Source organism: Erithacus rubecula, assembly GCF_903797595.1.
Source record: "Erithacus rubecula genome assembly, chromosome: 19".
NCBI classification, from domain to species: domain Eukaryota; kingdom Metazoa; phylum Chordata; class Aves; order Passeriformes; family Muscicapidae; genus Erithacus; species Erithacus rubecula.
Window position 1 is genome coordinate 2,509,832 of NC_136671.1, and position 24,245 is coordinate 2,534,076.

The following is a 24,245-nucleotide window of genomic DNA, read 5'->3' on the forward strand; positions in this document are numbered from 1 at the left end:
AATGTAAGCCTCTGACTATACATTGTTTTCGTGCAACTCTTTTCCTGGGTCAAAGTTAAACTGTTTTTATTCCCAGGATGGATATAAGAGCATTCCCAGCCTCTCTAAGAGCAGTGCCCTGCTGCATACAAGTGAAGCAACACCACCACTTTACCAAGGCTGAGGTTTCACAAGCAGCTGATCCAATTTAACATCCAGCTGCTATGGAAAAGGGACAGGGTAGGAGGGGGGGAACTCTTTACCCTTCCTTTATTTTGGCAAAAGAGAAAAAGCCTGGTCTCTGCATCATCAATTTTAGTGCTTGCTGGACCTGTGTGATGGATGATTTCCTTAAGCAAGTGTCACATTTGGGTGTGAAGTGTGTTAGTGAGCTGCAGCAGCTCTCAGAGGAGTCTGTCAAACTATTAAGTTGAAAAAAGAAAACAAAAAAAGGAAGGGAAGAAATGGTTGACTTCTCCCTTTCAGGACAAGGGGAAGAGGCCTTTTTATCCTGCCTCATAAAACTGTAACATAAGTGACAGGCTAGGATCAGAGGCATAGGAACATTAACCCAACAACAAAAATGGGGTGTCAGAAAAACAAGAGAAATTAGGTTGTGGCTTAGGGTGGGCAATGCTGCCAGGCACCAAGTTTAATACACAAAATACCCTGCTTCTAAGTCATCTGTTTCAGTGGGTTTTATTTTAATAGCTCTCTCTAAGTTTAATTATTACAAATATTTTAGTATATTTTTCACCCCAAATTAAGAGGTTGATTCTAACAGGCTTGTGATCATGACTAACATGTTGATTTGCAGCTAATATATAGTTGACACATTAAATTCGGCATAAATTGTCTCTTCAGGAATGTAAAGTTGTTAAATAAATTGTGTGGCCCTAGCTTTTATATTAAATTATGGTAAATACTTTTACTAGACACAGCTACTGCATAAATTAAAAATATGTGGGTCAAAACAGAACTGGGAATAAACATTTTGATCCAAAACCTAACCAGCACATAAAGTCTTGCAAAAGCTGTGCAATTTAAATAGTAAATCAATGCAGCATCTTAAATGCTGCCTAAATTTGGCCACTGAAATAAGTTGTGCAGTTTAAATATTTTTAAAAAGTAACACAACAGTTACCCTGCTGCTCAATGTATCCATATAATTTTGTCAAATGCTGACATCATTTTTGTAACAGAAGCCAAGAGAAAGTAATCATTCCTAACACTGCTGCAATGCAATGAACCTCATAATTCATCTTTTACTTCTGAAAGAACTAGAGAGGCCAACAGGCCATTGTGTAGATGGGGTGTTAGAATGCAATGGTATTTCAGCACTACCTTAGCAATGGCATCTTGCAGTCGATTAGCGTCATTGCGGGTGTGCGCCAGCTCTTCCTGCAGACCGCTGGCCAAGGCCTCTGCTTTTTCCTTATCCAACCTGACACTCTCCAGCAGGTCCTGGATATCTGATTTATCCCCAGAGTTGTGTATGGAATACAGCTCGGCCACTCTCTGCTTTTCGTGCTCTAGCTGAGCTTTCAGCCTGTTCATCTCAATCTGGTCACTGGCTACTGTGGCTTTGTACTCCTCTAAGGTAGATGCCAGAGCCGTTTTGCTTTTCTGCTCTGACTCAATAATCCGTTCCATGTGGTGATTCCTTTCTTTTAATGCCCCTATCATTTCTTGGGCCTCCTTGTTGTCTTGTTCTGCCATCTTCAGGGTGTTGCTCAAGTGCTGCTGAACCCCCAGCAGCTGCTCCCGCTCGAAGCGAGCGTTCTCTGCCAGCTCCATGTAGCGCTGCTCCAGCTCCATGTAGCGCCCACTCTTCATGTCTTCATCAATCACATAGGAAATGTGGTGCTCGTCCAAAAGGGACCGGAAATACTCGATCTGACGGCTGAAGTGTTCCAGCTTGTCACTTTGCTGGCACAAAGACTCCATCAGGATTACTTTTTCCTCTCCAAGTCTTTCATTCTCGCTGTTCAGCTCTTGTGTTATTTGTTGCAGATCTGCAAGCTCTTGAAGCGTGGCTTGGAGCTCTTCAGCTGTACTGTGTTGATTCTCTTCCATCTGATGGATCCGTTCTGTCAGACAAGCTACGGATACTTCGCTTGCATTGCCACTGCTTCCCTTCCGAGACCTCTCTATACTTGGTACTCCTTCAGATTCCGAAGACGACGGAGCATCTAAGGCATCATCACTTGACGTCAGGGGCTGATAAACTTCACTGCACTCACTGTCTAAATTATCCATGGAATTACTGTGTTGGTTGTCCATGAGAGTGTTTTCATCCTGACTTAACAAGTCTTCCATCGATCCAGGAGCAGAACCTTCCACTGAAGATGTCAGAGTGCCCCCACCATCGCTGTGGTTGCCAGCTGTAATCTCTGGACTCAAAGACTGATAGCCAAAGAGCTTTTCAGAGTTGTCCAGCCTTTGCTCCAAAGAAAAGCCCAAAGCATTCAGCCTGTCCTTTAACATTCGATTCTCATTCTTCAGCTGGTTGAGCTCTTCTCGGATGGCAGTGTTCTGCTCCTGTAACTGCAGCAGGGTGGACTCTACATCAGTCGGCTGATGGACAACAATGGCTTCTTTCTCTTCCGATTTCTCATCCCCCTCAAGCTGATCTTCGTTGAGCCCCAGCTGAGCACGCATGTCCCGTAATTCGTTCCTCAGATGCAAGATCTCCACATCTTTAGTTTTGGCTAGTGTCAGAAGATCATTGACCTTGGCCTCCAGCGCAGCTTTGTCGCTGATCTGGTTGTCGGACTTGGACTTGCTCATGCGGCTCTCGGCCTCGGGGTTGGCGCGGCTGCGGGAGCGCTTGGCCGGCGCCTCGCCGGGGCCCTGCCCGGCCGCCGGCAGCTTCTTGCCCTGGCTCAGGCGAGAGCGCTCCCGCACCCTCTCTCGAGAAGAGCTCGACTCTTTGTTTCCAGATGAAGTGCTACGCTTAGCTGTGCAACTTGGACCTGTGTGTTTGGGGGGAGTTAGGAACATGGATTTAAAATACAGTATCTGCCACAGAAGGCTGTGTGCTTTGTATCAGCAACACAGTGGCTGATTTTCTGAATCACGCTGCTAAATACATTTCAGAGAAAATACTGGAAGTAAGCATTAACTCAACGTTCAGCATCTTCTGTTTTCTGTATTTTTATCTCATGGCATAAAAATGAAGACATAATATTACTCCTTTATTTCCAGATGCTTTACAGCTTTGCAAGAATTATTGAATCCAAAACACAGCAATGGAAGGCAAGATTTATTTCAATCCATATCAATAACACACTAAATGATTTCACTTGTCTGAAGTTTCTGAAAGCCCTCTCATTTATTTCTAGAAAGCGATACAAAATGTCCAAAATGTTCACTGTAACAAATCACCTTGTCCCTGCTGCTCTGGTCTTCCACTGCTGATAGAGATTCACTAAATCACCTTAGAGATTTAGTGCTTGTGTCATGGATTTTTTAAACAGACAATTCTAGAAAAATCTATGATTCTCTAAATTAATTATATTATTTCATTTTATATAATAGTTGTATAGTCAGTATTGAAAAAACTAAAAAGAACACCCTCCAAAAAAGCAATTACATTATTAAAAACAGGAAAAGAGTTCAGAAGGTGTGTGATTTAACCATCTGAGCACTTCAGTAGGCAACCTGGATCCTCAATGCATTAAATGAAAATAAAAAGCCCCCAACTTCCACCTTTAAGAATCAATATATCTGTTTACCTGCAATAGTTTTGGGTTTGTTTTCCAGACTGTTCATGGCTGTCCCTGGAGCTGAAGATGCTGTTGATACACAAGAGTTCTTCTTGGCCTTGACACCGTTGGTCATTGTCACTCCACCACCACCAGCCATCCCTGCTAAGAGGTCATCATTACTCTTAGTCTGAAAGAAAGCGAAGAAGCAGCTTTAAGACCTGGCCCAGAAGTCTGCATAGCCAACATTTCTACTGTTAAAGATTCCTTCAGTTTAAAAAGTACATATTTGACAAGTCATGTGTCTATGCAAGAATGCTGAAAAGTGTAAGTGCACTGCACTGTGCAGTCAGTAAACTGAATTGGAACTTTAACTCCTTACATATGAGTAAGCCTTGATACTGAGTCTTCTCTCTCCCCCCAAAAATTCTTAATCTTTCAGTACCAAGGAGGAAAAAAAAAACCAACAAAAAAACAGTTAAAGCACAGTAACACAACATAGCATAAAACTTCTCAATTTGGACTGAAAGTTTGCTTATGCATAAAAATGAAGGCAATTCTTAGATAATTAAACCACAAATACCAGGAAGTTAGTACAATATCCTTCAATTGAATATGATCAAATGTTTTCTGGTGGACAAATCCACAACAAAAAGCTCAAATCAAAGAAGATCAAAAAACAATCCAACATCAGCAAAACACAATTTCTAGTTCAAAATGCTAAGCTACAGTTTCACTAGAAACTAGGACACAGGCAGAGGAAAAGCCACCCTCACCATCTATATCCTTGCCTTGCTTTCAAGCTCTTTTCTAGGGAATTTTAAGAGATGGGGCATTTGTTTGATGGACTTTTTGTCTAACCTCATCTGATTGTTCCTGCAACTACTGTTAGCCACAAAAGCTGCCTGGAATGTGACAAGGCAGCAAGCACAGGATTCTCAACAACCAGACTCCCAAACAGAGAATACATCTTTCAGAATAAAGTCTAGAAATACTAAGCTCTTAAGCAATAATTGGCAGACTTTATACTCTTAAAATACAATTTTTCAAATGGTGAAAATCAAAATATGCTCAACATTTTTCCCATTATATGAGAAAAAAAAAAAAAAAAAAAATTAAAAGAAAACAGCTGTGCTAGCAGCATTCCTAGAGCAACTGTATTATTCAGCTGGATAACACATTTGAACTGTCCTCCAACATCCCAGCTAAGTGCTAGTGCTTAGGAATTAACCAGTTGCTTTCCAGCATGTCTGCAAGTTTGTAACTTCCAGCTCACACACCCACACTAAAAACTATAAGGCAGACATTACAAGTCTATACATTTAGAATAAAGGTACACTTGCTTAATTTAAAAATTAGTTGCATATCACTGTTCTCTGCAGTCTCTTTTTGCAAGTGCCAATTCCAGAACAGCTAGGAACACTGATCACAGCACTGTGGAAAGACCATGGATGGGATCTGTGCCATTTAAAAGAGCAGCTGCAAAACAAAAGGGAGCTTTGGGAGGAAAACATATTTACTCTGCATGCAACTGATAGAAATATAGAAAATTTACAGATAGAAACATCTTTTTTTAAGGGTAAAATCCTCTAGGACAAGAATGTTTTTATTGAATCGTGTCAGAAATGATGTAGCCTTCTAAAAAGGTTTATAAAAGACTGGAAGAAAACACATCACTCCAAGGATCTAATCAGATGTGCATCCAAAGCTGGCTTTTCTGCTATGAAAATGCCATTGCTGTTTGCTGTGCAAACAATGCTGTTCCAAGGGCTCCTTCCTGCCAGAGTCAGGCCAGCTCCTTGATCTGCCATGTCACACAGCCATGAAACAGCACAGGCAATGGAAATATAAATAGGAAAGCAAAAATACTGGAGCACTACAAAAGCCATAAAGCCCACCCAACTCATGTGGGGAGGATGGGCTGAGCACAAACTACTGGCATACAACAATCCTGGTTTGATCTAATTAGATTTGAAACTAATTTAGTGGGCATGGGGGTACAGGGCAGGGAAACAAGCCTGTGCAGCTGCTGCTGAAAGAACAGTGATTTTCTGCTTTGCTGCTGGATCTGCCCACCCTGTGATAGTTCAAATAGACTATGAGCTGTCAGCATTTTTACCCTGCTGAAAGATTGAGGAAATTAGATTAAGCTTTTAGACACTTAGAGTACAAGTACATGTTATCAAGCCAAATAGGTCAAGATGTGACTCAGCTTGAAGAAAAAAAATGCTAAGTAAAATACACACGTTCAGACATTAGTCATCTGCAGTCCTTACTGAACAAAGGAATTTTAGACACCCATTCTTCTTCTGACTTACCCATAAACTATTTCTGCTCTAGGTTGGAAGGCACTGCCTCCTCTGCAGCCAATTAGTAAACAGTTTCTCAAAGCTGTAACATTATATTCTTGGCAAAGAAAACTATTTAGCAAAGCTTTGGAAAAATTACAAACCAGCAGCTCTTGTCTTAATGCTCCACAATGGCAACGGTTCAGAATTTTTAAAATCAAAGTAATTTTGTAGCATATCTTTTTAATTGAAGCAAAAGCAATGGTCTATATTTATCATCCAACTTTTTCCCATTTGCTAAGAACCAAGCCAACCTGCTTAGCATTAAAACTCCTACATTAAAATATAATTAGAAAATCTCATAATTAGAAATGCTCATCCAGACCTATTTTGATTTTCTGTATAAAAGAACACTTTATAATTACACAATTCATATTCTGTTTTCCTCTCACCACTTTCTTTTAGTGCAACGAAACTTGAATAATGACCTATACAATTCATTTCATCTTACTTTCTCAACAGGTATATCCTATTTACTGCATCTCATTCAAATCCCTTTATATATATATAATTATTCCTACCCAAGATTTTCTTTGATGGTTGTTGTTGCTGCATTTGAGTTTTTCAAACATCAAACTCCACAACAATCTAATTAAGTTACAGCATTTTGCAAACAGAATAAAAGCCTAGACACATGAATACTGAAAACACACTCTAATTTTTAATATTCAAATATTGGTCTCCAAGTCCTGGCTTTTCAGGGACACTGGATTTTGCAATTCATCTGAAGTACAGCTGCTGTCTAATTACAGCTGGGAGTGTTAGCAGCATCACAAGCTTGTTAGCTGAAGAAGTAAAAAAATAATGATCTTAAAAATAAGATTATTTGTAGAGCATTTTTTTTACAAATTGAAAACTAAAAGTGGCTGGCAGTTAAACTTCTATTGTAATAATGTGTGTGGGGTGCTGAACATTTATACAAGTGCTGGGCAAAGTGGGAGACAAAAACTACAGGGAAGGAATGGACCAAGGGCAGAGGGAAGCAGCCGAACAAACAGAGCCTGGGACAGGCTCAGCTCTGCTGAAGGGTGGGTCCCACAGTTTCTTCCTGTGCTCATTGTCCACACACTTTGAAAACTCCACAAAAAAGGACCAATGTATGAAACAATGCAGTTAAAGAAGCCCACCCAAAACTGAGCACTGGCCTATAGCTATATCATTAAGAGGATGACAAAATTATTTCCAATTTTGCAACATTATTGCTAACTGTACCACGGTTATAGTACTGTATTTCTACTCTTTAATAGGGGTCTTTTACTCAATATCCAAATCAAAGGGCTGAATAAATTAGCAAGTACTGCAATAAAGTTATTTAATGCCAGCGTTTTTTTTTTGTCAGAGAATATTAAATTAAATTCAGAACACACACCAATTCATCAGCTCTAAGAGAACACACTGCAACCACTATGAGGAAAATAATATGCCAAATGTTTCATCAACAACATCAAATATAAAATTATATGATTTTTTAAAAATATTATTTCTATTGACATTTCTTTCAAGCTAGAAATTGTAATTTGTCAATGCCAGTAATCAAAAAGCCCCACAAGCAACTAACTCTGCTATATAAGCACAGAACACTCAAAGAAGATTCATCATTATCATTAAGTCACATAGTTGGCACAACATCACCATAACAAGTAAAAGACATCCAACTGTATGAGTAAGCCTGGTTGAATATAAACCTGAGATAAGCCTTAGTAATCAAGAGAAAATTTTCATTGTGCCTCAAACTCATAAGTTGTCATGAATTCTAATCCCACACCAAAACATAGCCAGAAGTGTTACTAATATAAGTAAAATTGTGAAAGCATACTGGGTCAAATCTGTTCAGGGTTAGATCATCCTCCTCCTTTATCTCCCTGAGAGGTATGACATAAGAAACTTGATAAGTAAACTACAAAGGACTTCAGTTGCTTTGAGAGGTTTCTAGAAATATAAAGTATGTAATGTCAACAAGCATCAAAAGATTATTTAAAGCTAAGAAAACTGCAAGATGCATGGGGTGATGGAAGAAAGGAGGGGCACTGGGAGAAAACCTCCCTGAAACCTGGCCTGCAAGTTCATCAGCAAAAGTATTAACCATTCTTCCACAAAAGAAAAGGAAGAAGAGAAAGGGAACACACCTTTTGACTTCAGTAATCCTGCAGAGCTACTACAGAGAGAGCTCAACTCTTATACTTCTTTAATTCTGGATCTTTCTTTGCCAGTTATTTAAATGTCCTTGGTGGCTTCCTGTGTGTCAGTGACAGTGGTTCAGGTCCCAGCTGGACACCCTGTTCCTTGCTCTGCTATTTGTTCCAGGGCAGCAGCAGCACAGCACTGCACCCTGGGCTGCAGAGAGCAAAAGGAGCTGGATCCAGTCTCTGTGCCAGGAAAAGGAGGCAGACCAGGCAGGCTCATTCCATCCATCCAGCCCAGATGTGGTTGCTCCCAGGTGAAAACCCCACACCAGCACACCTCATTGTGTCTGTTTGTTGGAAGCTCCTACATATACTGCCCTGTTCTGCTACTGTAAGAGAAAACCTCTACCTTTGAACTTGTTCTGGGAGCAAGAATCAACTTGTGAAAATTCAGCTCAAGCACTACTTCAACACAAAGCCAGAAGAATTCAGCTGCACTGACCCAACAGAGATCACAGATATAAAGGTTGTCATGTTAGATACTTCATTAGTTCTTTTTTCAAAATTAGTAAATAATTCTCATCAAATCCTATTAGTCACTGACACAGTTCAAGCATAACACTAAACAAATAACATTGGTCAGAACACAACTTCCACTCTGCTCCTTTTGCAGAAGAGCCAAGTCCTGCACAGCACAGTGCTCTCCATCTTATCCTGCAGTAGGGAAGTACAGCATGAATGACACACAAGATCCTGTCACCCTGCCCAGTGCTCTGTAACTACCCAGACTCCCTCCAGCTACCTCTAGTCTAAGCTGCATTAAAGACAAGCCTTGACATTGTACCCTTTTTAAAGTTTTATTGTAAAAAATACAAATAATCAGAATGTTCTACTGGTTGTTACCTTCAAAAGAGATGCTGATGTCCCAGTTTTGGAAAGTTTTGTTACTGCAGACACTGAGGAGCCGTTTTCTGGTTTGGCTTTTTCACTTGTTTGAGCTTTATTTACTCCAGGCACTTTGGGCACTGAGCCAACACTCCTGCTTGCTTTCTTCATTCTGGGCTGTCTGTTTATGATGCATTTACAAACAAATCTGCAAGCAGAAAGAAAGAAACTTTAAATATAAAATACAGATGAAAAGCAATGTCTTTTTTTATAATGTTCTATTCAAGACCAGAAATCCAGAAAAGCAGCAAAGACCACAAATTAGAGCCAAACAAAATGCATGTGACTGACCAATGGTTTCTGCCTTTTTTTAAAAGGGATTTTTGCTAAGGACTAAGCACTTCCTACAGCTCCACTCCAAATTATAATCTTTTTTTTTTTTTTTAGTTCTCATTCCACAAATGGCATTGAACTGAGGATATTTTATAAGTGACCTGTGTTGCTGAGTTCACTCGTTAGCCAGCAAAAGAAAGGCTTATTGGGGAGCAACGTCCTTTATTTCTGGCTGTGGGAAGGAAAACACTGTGGGAGTATTCAGGCAGCAGCCTAACTACCAACAACACTGGATCTGAGAAAAGATTACCACCAGCTCAGTAACTACAGCACTGAGAGAAAAACAGCAGTCGCAGAGAAAAACTTACCTACAAAAAAAAAAAAAAAACACAGAAGTTGAGATTCAGATTCCCTCAAACCAATTATTAAAAATCACAACAATAAACACATGGAATTTCACAAAATTTAACATGAGTCATGTGATTTTGAGGATTATCTGCAAGAAGAAGCCAGAAGCAGCACTCTGGGTTCCATGGCCTGCAATGAGGACACTCCTGCAGCTGGCCCAGCCTGCTGTCCCTGACAGCAGCACTGCCACTCCACCCACAAGCACAGATGAAAGTTCAGAAAACAAGGCTGACTTTATCCAAACCAGGAGCAGCCACAGCAAACCTGAAAGGTATCACAACAGCAGCTAATTCCAAGGAAGCACAGACTAACAGGAAAACAGCCACACAACAGCTATAACTTGAAGCATGGGCTACCAGAAAGACTTGACACACCAGGATCTTCTCCTCCTGCAGGAGTGAGAGTTGGCAGCTGTGTGCTTCATCACCCCTGAGTCAGATGTCATGGGATGGAAGATTAAGAGGACAACACCTTCACTCCACTTTCAGTCTTACAGATTTCAGGTGGAACTAAGTGATCAGGTTTATTTGAGCTCAGTATCTCACAGCTGATTGGAAACATGAAACATGTCCATGAGCACTGAAACATTTCCATCTCCTAAAAACTGAAGCATTTCAAAGGTACAAAAAGCAGACTCATGACTGTATGAATGAGACATTTGACATAACACAGTGGTCAGAAGCACTAGATAATTTCAGCTAACAAAATTAACACCATACTCTTACACTCCTTCCTTCTGAGCAACACCTCAGCTACACACAAGTATATTTCAATTCTGACTTTGAGAAAAAGTCAGTAAAACTCAAGGAGTTTTGCCTCCTCAGATCCCTAAGTACTGTTAACAGAAGCAACAGGAAGCTTCATCTTAAGACACTGAAAATATTTGTTTATAGCTTCCAGATTCCCTTTAGCTCTGAAAGCTCCATGAACAGACAGAGAAAACTTTGTTTGCTGTTGCAGTTTCATCATCACAATGTCAAAAATGCACCAGTCCTGTCGTACAGCTACAAGGAATCAGAATGCCTTCACAGAAGATTAAATAACTGAGAGATAATTTGAAATGAGAGACTCTTTAAAAAACCAAAACCCAAACCAGAAAAGCCCCATGAAGGTAGTATGTTTGCTATACACACACAACATTAAGTGGTACAACTGCTTGCTAGATTCCAGAAGCAGATGGTAACACTGGTTACCTTCAAAGTTGCCACATTTTTATTTCTTGCCTTTCTCATGGCTATGAGTCAAACACTTACTTGTGCTTTTGATCTCATTCAATTGGAAACTAAAACTGAAAATACTGAAGAATATAAGAGTTCTTCAGTAAAACTGGCATCTTTACTATTAAATGGCATTGCTGATGTTCTACAGACATAAATTGCCCATAGCATGCTTGAGGAAGAACCCAAATGAATTTTCAGAGCACAGTTTGTAGCAAAGCTAACAGCATTTAAAAAATGATCCCAAAGAAAAACTACACAGCTGCCATAACTCCAGTCAGTCAGAAGCATCCCTTTCTGCCAGGTGACAGAGTGAGAAGGCCAGTGCTCTGAGGGTTAGGGCACTGGCAGTGATGTGACTGATACATTTGGGCAAAGCCTGACAGCCTTGCCTGGCAGTGCAGATAAGGCAGTGGCTCTGGCTGGCACAGAGACACCCAGCCCTGGATACTTGCAATGCACATTTTTCAGGTCTGCAGAGTACATTCATCAGCCTGACACACCTTGCAAAGCCAGACACAGCACACATGAGCTTTGCATGCACAGTAAACACAGTTGGATCTGTTTATTACAGCAAGACAGACAATAACATTACCCACTGGATGGATGGCCTCAGAAAGAGATGCAGGCTAATGGTACCTTCCACAGAACCAACATTTATACTGGGATCAATTTATCTCAGGGAGTCAGCAGAGACAAGACTCTGTGAACTCAAACGTTTCTCCTCCATGAGAAGTGCTCCTGAAAACTTGCCACAGTGTTTGCTTCAAGGACAGCAAAGCACAGTGATGGGAGCAGGGAAAACTCAACAATGTCAGCTAAGTATAATCCTCATGCTTCATCACAGCATTACTTTAAAATATCCATACCTTTGACACTGAAGACCACTATTTTTGATTCACTGAAACTCAAAGGTAGAACCACATTTCTAGAAACTTTAAAGATGCATAGAGGACAAGAAGAGTTAGGGAACACTGTTCCTGTTTTAATTCCAGAGAAACTAAGCTTTATAGTTACTTTCCCAACGAAAGAAGTTTTTAGATTAAAAGCTGAGAAAATATACAAACAGGTCACACAAAATAAGAACAAGATACCAATTAGCATTACAGGTTCTAAAAGCAGATGCTCACTAAGACTCCTGAAGTGAATTTATGGCCTCAATGTTCCAATTTCTCCCCTCCTGCCTTCTCCAGGAAGGAAAAAGAAGATGGGGTTTCAGCACTGAAGACAGAAGACATCAATATTGTGTGACTGGAAGCAGAAAAAACCCTGCTTCACCCAGTTTCTCAAAAGGCAGGAATGGCAGATAAAAACTAGTTTGTGCTTCTAAAGTACACCACCACATTCATTAGGAAGAAACAGTATTAAGAATCAACAATAATCTTGTCTCTGCCCAACAAGAAAATTTCACAATCAATTTTAAAATAAGAAATAAACTCTCTAACCAAAGGAAGCTTTCTGAAGAGTAACATGCAGCACTAACAATTCAAATTAGAACTAAAATGTTATTTCACTATTGTTTTAAAAAGAAAATACTGCATATAAAACTGTATTTTATATTTTGCCCTAGGGAGAAAGAAGGAATTACTGAAGACTTCCTTTCCCTTTATACACACTTCCTCCTCCAGAGGAAAAAAAAAAAAAAAAAGAAAAGGAAGAAAAAGCCACTGCTAAAGAAAATACTCTCATCAACAGTCACAAGACATTACTGGAAAACATTTGATTAATGATAGCACAAACAGTATCAATTAATAAAAATGGAAAAGAGTCAAAGCCATGCCAAAATACCAGCTAGAAAGGCTGCACTCCTGGAGCAAAGTGTAACTATTCCTCTAACCTGTATCCTTTCCCAGCCGTCTCTCTCTCCACAGCACACATAGTCAGGAAACAGCAGAACCTTGCTCAGGAGTGCTCTCCCTGCTCTCTTGGAGGCATGTGAAACCAGTCCTGCACTTTATACCAGCTGCAAACACAACTGCATAAATAATAATTTAAAACTCTTTTGCCCAATAGCATGGCTCTGCTGCTGAGTGTAAACTGATATGAGACATGCAGGCAGCCAACATGCAATGCTTTCAGCATTACTCTCCACAACCCCGAGCACTGCAGCACAGCAGGGAGGGGATGAGTCCTCACTGTGATTATTTTAATCTCATCCAGTATTTAATATGCTTCTTTATGCTAATATTGCTGTCACAAAAGTGACTACTTGCTCAGTTGCAAGAGCACAGAATATAGTTTGCTGTGCCTGGAAGACGACAGAGGGTTAAGCAACAAAAGTATTTTTGAGAGGCATTAGCAGTGCTACCTACTAAAAATTGTGAATTATTAAGAAAATTACAAATAACCTTAGAAGTGTTTTTTAAAAGATAAAAAAAATAGAAGCAAGCAATCCCTCAGATCTGAGGATACTAAACACTTTTGAAAAATCAAATACCTAAGTTACAGAAGAAATTGCTCACATCTAAGAGCAACAGAGTCAATACACTTTCACTCTCTGTGCAAATTCTTTGGTTTTGATATATTTAGGCTGACAACTTTGTCCAGATAATTAGGGAATGACGTTTTCAGGTCACTTGTACTGTCCCAAAAGGCAGAAAAGCAAAGAGATTATAAAATCCAGCCTCATCAACCCCCTGAAAAATACAGATACACAACTTTCGTAAGTGTCTGCAGACAAGACAGCACAGACACCAAAAAGCTTCATACCTGGAATATGAAAAAGCTACATAAAAGAGACTCAGCTCTCTACATTTATAACTTTCAGTCTGCAAGCTGCACAAGCACTCTACAACAATGTCTCTTGCTCAATAATTCAAAAAAACATGATATATAAACTACTGGATTCCAATAGCCCAGAGCAAATAGTGCATTGCTTTTATTGCTTAACATCAAGTTTTAGTGACTTGAAAGTTTGCTGATGCTAGTGGGTAATTCAAGATACCAAGGATAACAGGAGAATCCATGGAATCACAAAGACCCTTATGAGACTAACTGGACAATAAAAACAGCAAACAAAATTAAATATAGGTAAACACAACACATCTATCTTTCAGAAGAAAGCAACCTCAGCTTCAAATATAAATGTATTCTCAGTGTATCAATACTGCTCAGCAAGACTTCAGCATCCTGATTCACAGCTTCATTAATCTATCAGTACAGTGTTTGGAATAAGGAAAAGAAAAAAAGAGAAAAAAAGCAATTCCAGAAATTATTAAAGAAAGTAACAGAGAAGGAACCATCAAACACAAATATTGCACTCTACAACTCAATTTTTTGCCCATCTATCCACACTTTAGTTGCTATGTGCACTTCTCTCAAACTCAAAAAAAAAAAAAAAAAAAAAAGGTTTTCTGACAGATCTTAAAATGATGGAGCAAGGGGCAAAAATAAGATCAAAGGTATATAATAGCTCCCATGAGACATCTCACAGGGAACATGACAAAAGCCTATCAAATCTGCAGTGGCATCGAGAAGGCAGACTGGGAGTGGCTGTTAATCATCTCTTCCAGCACTAGAACTAAAGACCAGCAAATTAATTTAGAGCTGGTTCTAAAGAAAGAAAGTGAGCTGTATTTTTAATGTATGTTGTGTGAGAAGATGGGGAGACTGGCTATGCACAAGGCACAGGAAGTTCCTAATGGCTGTGAAGTATCTGAGCACAAAGGGCTCAGAAACCCTTCTGAGCCAAAACTGGGAGGAAAACACAAACTGTGCAGGGCAGTGCAACACAGATGGACACACGGGGCTGCACTCCTGGAACAATGGCTGCAGGGAGTCATTTAGAGAGAAAACACCTTTACTTCTGTCTTAAAAATTCTGAAAAGACTGTACAGTTTTCAATTACAAAAATAGGAATTCTGCACTTAAATTATGCTATGCATCCACTGCTTTCAAGCCAAGTTTGCTGCAGCTCCTTCTCTTTCAAACAGAAGGGAAGAAAGACCAATTCTTTGGGCAAGAATTGTCTGTTACACACCTCAATTTCTCTACTCCTTCTTTGGAGAAAACTGCAGAGCTGTAGCTGCTTCGAGCAATGTGTAACCGTTGCAATACTTAACATTCCAGACAAGTGACAGGAACATTTACAGAACTCCTGAACTCACAAACTGTGCTCTAAAAGTCTTTTCATAACAAAATTAAATTATGTAGCCTTGTTTTCAAGCTCCTATTTCAAACAACTGCTATTTCAAACCACTGCCAAGGAAAGAAAAAACAACTGTTCATCAACTAGCATGGGGAAACTGTTCCACAGGGAAGGGGAACACTGTCCTTAACCTGGTCTCAGCATGAGCTTCTACACTGACTGCAACTTCAGAATATTTTTTAAATTATAACTGAAAAACAGAATAAGAGACCAGGTAAATCCATACCTTACTGGTATGCATCATTGAGATGATTACAAAATATTCTATGTATTCTCAGTAGCCTTAGCATGCCCATTTAACTACAGCTGCTCACAGCCCAGATCAAAACACCATCCACATTACTAATTAAGTAGGGTTTGTTTCCTTAGCGTTGAAAATACAGGTAATTTACATTGTCATTTTTCACTCTTTTTGGTAAATAACACAGTTGCATCCAAATTTCAAACCACACACTAAGAGATGAGGCAGCATACACCTATTTCCTGGGCAGCAATTACACTTCTATGTCAGATTTTACATGCTTGAACAAACAGCAGACATGCCAACCTTTGTAAAACCCTCAGGTTAATACTCCAATAAAACAGAGCCAACTCCTACAGTGACAGTTGTTTTCCAGGAAAATTTAAAAAGTTAACACACTAATTTTTCTTTCCCAAAGGACTGGCCAGCTTTTAGAATAAACCCCACTAATCTAAAAAGTGATATTTGATCAGTTAACTTGATTAACTGGAAGTGCTCTTACCTGTTATTCCAAGCACACTCCAAAGCAAGTGTCATTCCAAAAATCACCAACCTTCCAGTTACAAAGGTGTATTTAGTGTCCTATAACCTTCAGCATATACTGTATTCCTCACACAGCAATCAAAGTCCACTGGTGGAATGCTTACACTGTTAATTGCTGTGATTCCTTCAGCCATGGGTCCTACTGACAAACACACATGTGGAAACTCCCCAGGAACTGCCTGGCAGTGCTTTCAAAAGCGGCCATGGCAATTTTAAAACCAGAGGAGTTGGTACAGTAACACAACAGAAGGTGTATAACCAACACAACAGCTTCCTTCCCTTTCAAACTGATTCACTCAGTGTACAACATTTCACTGCAATGTTCTGTCTCCAGCACAGCTGCTCCCAAATGTGCTGCCTCCTGAGGTGACCAGTGGTGACCTCCTCCTTTGGTCCATTACAAATGCTGTCACCTGAACTCAGATATTAACAACTGCAGCAAAGGCTTCTGCTGCAGGAAGCTCCCAGGGAGGAGTGAGGCAGGCAGCAGCCAGCTGCAATCACAGGAAAGGGACAGAAGGAGGATGTGCAATGGCCATTTCAGGAGGCCTCCCAGCACACATGTGCTACAGGTAAAACCTGTAGGAGAAGTGATTAACTTGGACTAGGTCTCATGCTCATCCAAAACACTCCACCAGATCTTCAGTTCATGCAAAATCCAAACACTCCAGGTCCTGATACCAGGATGGTTATGTTGATAGATCTGTTCTTACCAGCAGCTGATTAATGCTCAGCTTGAGGACTTTTTATTGCCTGGATGTCTGGAACTGGGAGCTGACTGGATGCTCACTATGTCCACTTCACCACCAACCTGGTCTGACAACATTCTTGAAGGCATTGCAACAAAAAAGTCCCAGAGAACAGAAGAAGCAATAAAGAGGTGCATTACCTGAGGACATTCCCAGGCCCAGGTGCTGACAGCTCTGGGATTCCCAAGCCCAGAAAGGCCATCCTGGTCTCAGATGCACCAAGAGAATGGCCTGAATGGGAATGGCTCATGCACAAGTCAATCTTGCTAAGGCTGGGAGAGGGAAGTGCTGTTGGGGATTGCTTAAATTAGTCATGAAAATCATTTAATTGTACCCTGCCACCTAAAGAGGCAGTCCCACCCCTTCCTCAGTCCTCTCCCTTCTCTCCATTCTAGAGATCACAGCTCATTTTTGATGAGTTGGTCTTTCAGACAGATCAGGACTGATGTGACTCACCTTGTAATTGCTAGATACTATGCAAAGGAAGCAGCGGGACTGGGAACTGGGAACAAGAAGGAAGTCTCATCCTTTCAGAGATGGTGCAGCCCCAGATTTGTTTTAATTCAGTTTCAGGCTATTGGCTGCTCAGCAACAGCCCTGCTTTAAATGAAGCTCTTAGTGCCACCCACCAAGCCCCACTGCACAGATGAGCAGTGTTATTTTACACTATCACCACATGACAAAACAGGGCACTGAGGGCTCTGAAGGATGAGTATCTACAGATTCTAGTTCTGTGCAGTTGCCCACATCTGTCCTTGCCTCCAAGCCCTGTCAACAGCACACTCAGAACACAGTGTAAAGTCCTTCAGGCTCAGCAGACAGAGCACAAACAGAGCCACAAGCAAATCTTCCCTAAATACTCTGGTATCACTAAGGGAGGAACAGTTACTGGCCCCAGTGTGGAAGCTCAAGGACATCAATTTGAGTCACATGGAAGAGAAGTCCTTGCCACAGGATGGAGAGCTTTCCATCTACTGGTAATTTTTTATTTCTCCAGGGAAAAAGGGTAAGTCTATTTGTCTTCCAAATTTTATTCCAAGCCTTCCAGAAAAGGGTGAATCACCAGGCAGTTTATGGAGTCACTGCTCCCTGGGACAGTTTGGTTGTTAGAGCAATGCAGGATTCTACATGGGGCAAAGCCTGGGAAAGCACTAAAAGCCCAGTACAGCATCCCTAGCTGATGTAGCTGCTGATGTGCTGATATCCTCATGGAATGCCAAGTGCAATGCAGGATTCTACATGGGACAAAGCCTGGGAAAGCACTAAAAGCCCAGTACAGCATCCCTAGCTGATGTAGCTGCTGATGTGCTGATATCCTCATGGAATGCCAAGTGCACTTTCCACTGTGAAACACTTTTAAGGTATTTCTTTGAAAAGCTCCTGTATCTCCAGGTTTCCTGGCAAGCCTTTGATGTGTGACTGAAGGCTTCAGAATAGTTCTTCTCCAGAAAAATGTACTCTTTCTATTAAAAAACACTATACCGAAGCATTTTTCTTTTCTTTCAAATATCCTTTGTATTACAACACTAATGTCCATAACTGATAGATTTAATTTCTTCAGCAGATATACATTATTTATTTTTTACAGGTGTGGATATCAGAAAGATTTTCAGAAAACTGACAAGAAGTTTCTGTAACACATATTTGTATGATTTCATGTTTTGAATATAGCAAATGTAGTTTTGAATATGAAATGAAGCAGACTGAAATTTCATCTACACACTTGGATCTATACCTTTTAAAATGCCTTTACTATTTTTCTTGAGTTTTCACAAACAGAATTTATATTGTTTACAGTAATATCTATCACACCACACTATCAAAACCTTTGGAAAACAGCATGATGGTATCTTTAAACTTTTTCAAAGTCACAGGCATGCCCATGCTCCAGGTTGAAGAAACCCTCTCTTATAGCTTTGTATAAAACTAGAAAGAGCAGCAACAGTAATGAGGGAAAAGTTTATGTCACAAAGTTTTCATTTTAACATGTTAATTCTTCATCACCTCAATATAGTCAAATACAATGATATTGCCCCATTCAAGTTACAAATCCTAAGTCAAGAATAATTTGATGGTAACTACCAGCAACTGTATGTATTTCAGAAGTTAATAATTTCCAGAACAGACATTAATTGTCCATCTCATATAAGCAAGTGCAGATGCAAAGTAGCTTTGCATGATTCTGTCACTTAAAGGAAAGAAGGCTCTTTTATTTGTTACAGAAAGAAATAAAAACAAAACTAAAACTTCAAGTGTACGCAGTTACTCAGATTTGTGGAAGGAATCATGTCTATAAAAGTAGCTTTAATTTTCCTTTTCTCTTCCAGAGAAGCCTATATTCCTTCAGGGACTTGAAGGAAATGTTTGCCATTAACCATTTAAAGTGTTGGTCACTTGTTAGGGAAAAGCAAATTGAAACAGGCAAGACCATTGTCTGAAAAGACTGCACAGCAGATGCTACTTTAAATGTACACCCATTATCAACCCTCAGTGTCATTTACTTTGCTAAATAAAAGAAAATTTTAGCTCAGTAAAAAGAAAAACTATTAAAAATCCTATGGCTAAACAGAGAAAGCCAAACTCCAGCAGATCATTTTTAGAAACTTGCCCATGTCACTTAGGACCTGTGCACACAAAGCCAGCCAACATTCTAGCAGTGAAAGGCTTTGAAGGAGCCTCTCCAGCACCAACCCTCACACAGCAAGGAAATTCTGCAGCCAAACCTTCAAGAAGGCTCCATCTGCCAAAACCACTGTGTGCTCTTAATTAAGAACATCCACAGAAATGTATTAAGCAGAACACAGAAAGTTTCAGGGAGCACTAAGAATGCCAGTTCTCTTGGTCAATCTTTCCACTCATCTCCCCAAACACAGATCCCACACAAAGTCATCACTCACTGCTTGTACCTGTGCAGAACATGCATCCCACACTGGCCAAACGACCAAAGTCAAGGAAATGCTTTCAGCATCCAAAAAATACAAATACTTTCAGACTGATGTCATTAAATACATCACTGGAGTACTTCAACTCTACCTTAACTCTTTTTTACTTTTATTTAAATACTACATGTTAGGTGCTCAGGTTTTTTCCTGAATAAAACTGCATATATAACAATTAGTTGCAACCAATCATTACCTGTGCCAATCTATCCTGGCACACAGAGATGGAAAATAAAATGTATGCAAGATTTATCTCTCAAAAATGTCAAACCAAGTTTTGAAGTAAGTAAAAAACTTGTAATTTACTCTTCTGAAATTTTTCTTTAGTGGCTTTATAACTATTTAATATGCAATGATGACTAGTTATAATTTTTTGGGGGGTTTTTTTGGGTTTGTTTTTTTTTTGTTTGTTTGTTTGGGTTTTTTTTTGTTTTTTGTTTTTTTTTGGTACCTAAACCTTGTGGATTGAAGAAACCCTTCATGAAGTCTCCTTTCACCTAACTTCAAAATTTATTCTTGTATTATTCTTCCCTTCCATTTGGGAAGCTTTTCTGATTTGCAACACAGTGTCAGTTCTTTTCAAAACTAAAATACCCCAAGCCATGCAGTTACAAAGATGAAGATCAAAAGTTGTAGTGCCTCCTAGGTGTAGCACACTAAAGTCATCTTACCCAAAGAAAATCATGCACCTATCTGTGAAAACTCTACTAATGAATTATTTATGTTTAAAGATAGTATCCTGTGATTGCTTCCAGGCTGCACTAAGTGCTCCAAATGGTGGCTTCTCTGATCATTTCAGCTGGAATCAGCTCAAAAGAAACAAGTAATAGGTTCCTTGTAACTAGTCACATAAGGCTACCATTACATAAACCAGCTTCCAACACTTGCTCTTTCTCCCTTTTTCAGTATAAAGACCAAAAATAAGACTAAATAGGGTGATTTTTAAAGCCAGGAAGTACAAGCCTACAAGCCATTTCTTATGCTGTTTTTCCCAATGAGCAACAGTGATTCAGTCCCATTAATAGCATTACACACTGCTAGGACTGGATCCTTGTTGGCAAGACAGGCTCCAGCATCACAAACCCAAAAAAACAGCTTCTGAATTATGTTAGTGAAAAATCTCTGAACGAGTTTCCATAGCCTCCACCTACTGATAAACTATTTTCCACTTTTATACCAATAGTAAAGTAAAAATGGCACAAATTTGCCTTCAAAATGTTACTTCTGAGTATATATCTATAAATACATCAAATGTTGACAGCACATCAGATTTCTTTTGCACAATTAAACCTTTGCAGCATAAAAATATCCATCCCAACACATGCTTAGACAGAAACTTCTAAAACCCCAGAAGTTTTAGACCTGGCATTTGCCAGCTTTATATGCTGTGCAGGTATGACTCAGGAAAGTGCCAGCATGGCAGTGCCCATGCTGACAGTGATGTGGCCAAGCACGTGCCAGACCTCAGCCTAACACCCAAATTGTCTTTGATTTGCTGCTATGGACAGTGTGTCCATTGAGGGAAACCTCAGCTTCAGCCTGATGCAGAAGACACCTCTGGCAGATGCTTGGAAGGACACACAGATCACACCAGCCTGGAGCACAGAGGGAAAGGGAAAACACCCCAGAGCTGGATATCACAACAGAAGGTAACAGCCCATGACACCTGGAAATCCCTGACAAATCTTCCCTGCACCATCATCAAACTTTAATATAACAAACCCTTATACAAGAGAGAAGACAGATCTTTACCAATGATCACACTAAAACGTATCAACAATTAGCTTGAGCAGATAAAATAACTGGGAAAATGTGGCCTGCATTATCTAACTAGATGGCCCTTTATTTGACAGAAATGGAAAAAAATGTTAAGAATATTTGAGACCTTTTATTCCCAATTATGCATCATATTCAAAAAAGAAAGAAAAAACATGCATCTTCAGCCATACAAAAACGTCTGAGAAATCAAGGGTTTTTTCCTTGCTTCACCTAGTTTACAGGCCTGGAATCTGGTTTTTCCATTAGCTGAAAGTGAAGTGGCAGTGTTACAAGAAACATGACACTACTCCCGTCTCAGTTTCCCAGTTTTAATCTCAGACTATTTACAATGACCTTCTCTTTTCATTTTTGTTACCAACAACCTAACAACACTCAAGTAGGCTGGAGACAGGGAAGAAACTGCTTCTCTTATTCTGAGCTACTGTATCACTATATTGTGATCCAGAGTGCTCAAAGCAGCCCCTGGCTTTAATTTGCCTATCTTTCAGCAGCCAAAGTCCACACCGTTAATGAAGCAGGAAGCAGCTCCAGAAGGTTTATGTTTGCTTTTGGGGTGAGCAGAGCTTGCACAGACTGTGCCCTCAGCAGAACCCACGGCTCCTTAGGGCTTTTATCACCCTGCAGAACCAATGAGGTGACACATTTTCTGCTACAAGAGAACTGTGTTTCCCAGACCCCAGCACAGACAGACACTTCATGCAATCACAGACAGTGAGATGCTGTTGTGGAGACAAGGGTGCAGTTTGCTGAGCATCAGCACAGCACTGCATTGTTCTTCTCCCTACAGACACAGCGTGCAGAACCTCTCAGAACAGGCTGCTGGCTGGTTTTGGCCCAGAGATAGGAAACTGCCTTCCTACATCCCTGGTAATAAGAGGTCATGACAGACTTGGAAGCTAAAATAGCGTGAGGCACAGGAGGGCAGATAGCAGGCACAAAACTGGAACTCAGATGCTCTTTCAGCTCTGAAAAGGCAGAAAAACCATTCTCCAGAGAAGCATGAGACCAGAATGCAGACAAAGGTGCTCCCAAACACACCGAAACCCAGCCAGAAAGCTGCTGAATGCAGGCACTCCGCCTTTCTCCCGAGGGAGCCGCACACGCACCCACCACCCCTCTCCCGGCACCAGCGCAGGATTCCCCGCGGGATGCGCTGCGGGCCAGCCGCGCCTCCCCCCGGACCCGCTCCCTCAGCCAGGCACAAGATGGGTGACAGGGAGGACGCGGCCGGAGGGCGCGGGGGTACCGAGGCGGTGTCACCGCCGGGGGGTGACAGCGCGGCCCCTCGGGGGGCGGCGGTGAGGAGGGGCCGAGCTTCCCGCGGCCGTGAGGCGCTGCGGCCGGGGCGCGGGACACAGGCCCTGCCGGAGCCTGCGCGGCCGAGGGCGACCCCCCGGCGGGCGGGCGGGGGTCGGGGCCGGGCTGCGCCCGCCGGCGCTCGGCGCTTACCGGGGCAGCCGCCGCCTCCTTCCCGCTGTTCGCAGCCCCGGCTCCGGGGGCGCCGCGCGGGCCGGGCCGGCGGGAGGGGGGGCGCGGAGGGGCGCGCGCGCGGCACGGACCCCTCCGCCCGCCTCCGCCCCGCCCCCTGGCGGCACCGCGCATGCGCCTCTCCCCGCGGGCCCGCCCCGCGCCCGGGGGCCGCCAGGGGAAGGGGCGGGGCGCGGGCGGCGCGTGCGCGGGGCGGCTCCTCCCTCAGGGCGGGGCTGCTCCGCACCTGGATCCCAGAACGCGGGATGTGGCCTCAGGTACGGGGGGAAACACCCTGAGGAACCCAGCCTGTGGCCCGACACCACCTAGAACATGGCCGTGGATTGTGCGCCACGTTCAGTCTTTCTTTAAACGCCTCCCGGCACTGTGATTTCATCACCTTCCAGGCAGCCCGTTCCGATATCTGATAAACCCTTCTGTGGAGAAACTACTCCTCCTGTCCTACCTGAACCTCCCCTGGCTCAGCTTGAGGCCGTTTCCTCTCATCCTTGTTCCCGGGAGCAGACCCCGACCCCTCAGGGCCGCTCCTCCTGTCACGGAGCTGTGGAGGGACAGAGGGTCCCCCGAGCCTCCTTTCCTCCAGGCCGAGCCCCCCCAGCTCCCTCAGCCGCTCCATTTGGGCTCCAGACCTTTCCCCAGCTTCGTTGCCTGTCTGAGGGTGGCCCAGAGCCCAGCGTCTGCATCTGGGACTGGTGAAAAAATTAATTATTTTGTGGCGGTTTTTTGGGTGAGAGAATGAGCATGTATATTTTAAGCTCTGGCATCAAGCACGCACAGTGCGGGAAACCTAAGTGTGAGTGGGGGCCTGTGGCTTTCTAAACCTGTGCCTTACTGTCCACATCTATAATTGTAGCTTTTCATTCGAGTGAGAAGTAGATGTGTGTCACGCCTGAAATGGACTAGTGTTTTCTTCACTGTGTTCAGCACAAACCCAAAATACGGCCACCTTGAAGAAAATTAACTCTACCCCCGCCAAAACCAGCACATTGTGGTAGGAAATAGCTTTGCCTTCTTAAGTTACAAGAACTCATGTGCACTCAAGCTTTCAGAGTCTGAGCTCCCTTCAAAGGCACTAAATTAAGCTCAGCTTTGTAGCCCATCACTGTACAGGATGTTTGAGTTGTCACAACCAACCAGAAACTGAAGTTAATAACCCCAGATTGCAGCGTGGGTGCTTTGGTGGGAGGTACAGCAGAGTTTGTACTCTCAGGCACTGGCTGGGAAGTGCTGTGAACACAGTAATGAAGAAAATGTGCTGATTTGACACATCCCTGTAAAAGTTTCCCTCTGTTTAGGTTAAAGCTTCTCTCCCAACAGCAACTCAGCTGTTCTAGCAAAAGAAACATTTCAGTGTAAGAT

The 24,245-nt window shown here is 41.8% G+C and overlaps 1 protein-coding gene across 2 annotated transcripts in view; it reads right to left on the minus strand.

Moving 5' to 3' along the window:
- The window catches only part of SPECC1L (sperm antigen with calponin homology and coiled-coil domains 1 like), a 62,617-nt gene extending 39,635 nt beyond the window's left edge, over window positions 1–22,982 (minus strand). The window contains exons 1-4 of one of the 2 annotated variants that reach the window (XM_079322779.1): window positions 22,848–22,982; window positions 9,061–9,250; window positions 3,717–3,876; window positions 1,324–2,954 (exon numbers count right to left, since the gene is read on the minus strand). In XM_079322779.1, the coding sequence (XP_079178905.1) occupies window positions 1,324–2,954; window positions 3,717–3,876; window positions 9,061–9,213 (1,944 nt within the window). In that variant the 5' untranslated portion in view covers window positions 9,214–9,250; window positions 22,848–22,982. Of the gene's footprint in view, window positions 1–1,323; window positions 2,955–3,716; window positions 3,877–9,060; window positions 9,251–12,837; window positions 12,857–22,847 lie in introns of those variants that run through there. The other variant, XM_079322778.1, reaches the window with a different exon arrangement.
- Window positions 22,983–24,245: the final 1,263 nt, after the last annotated feature.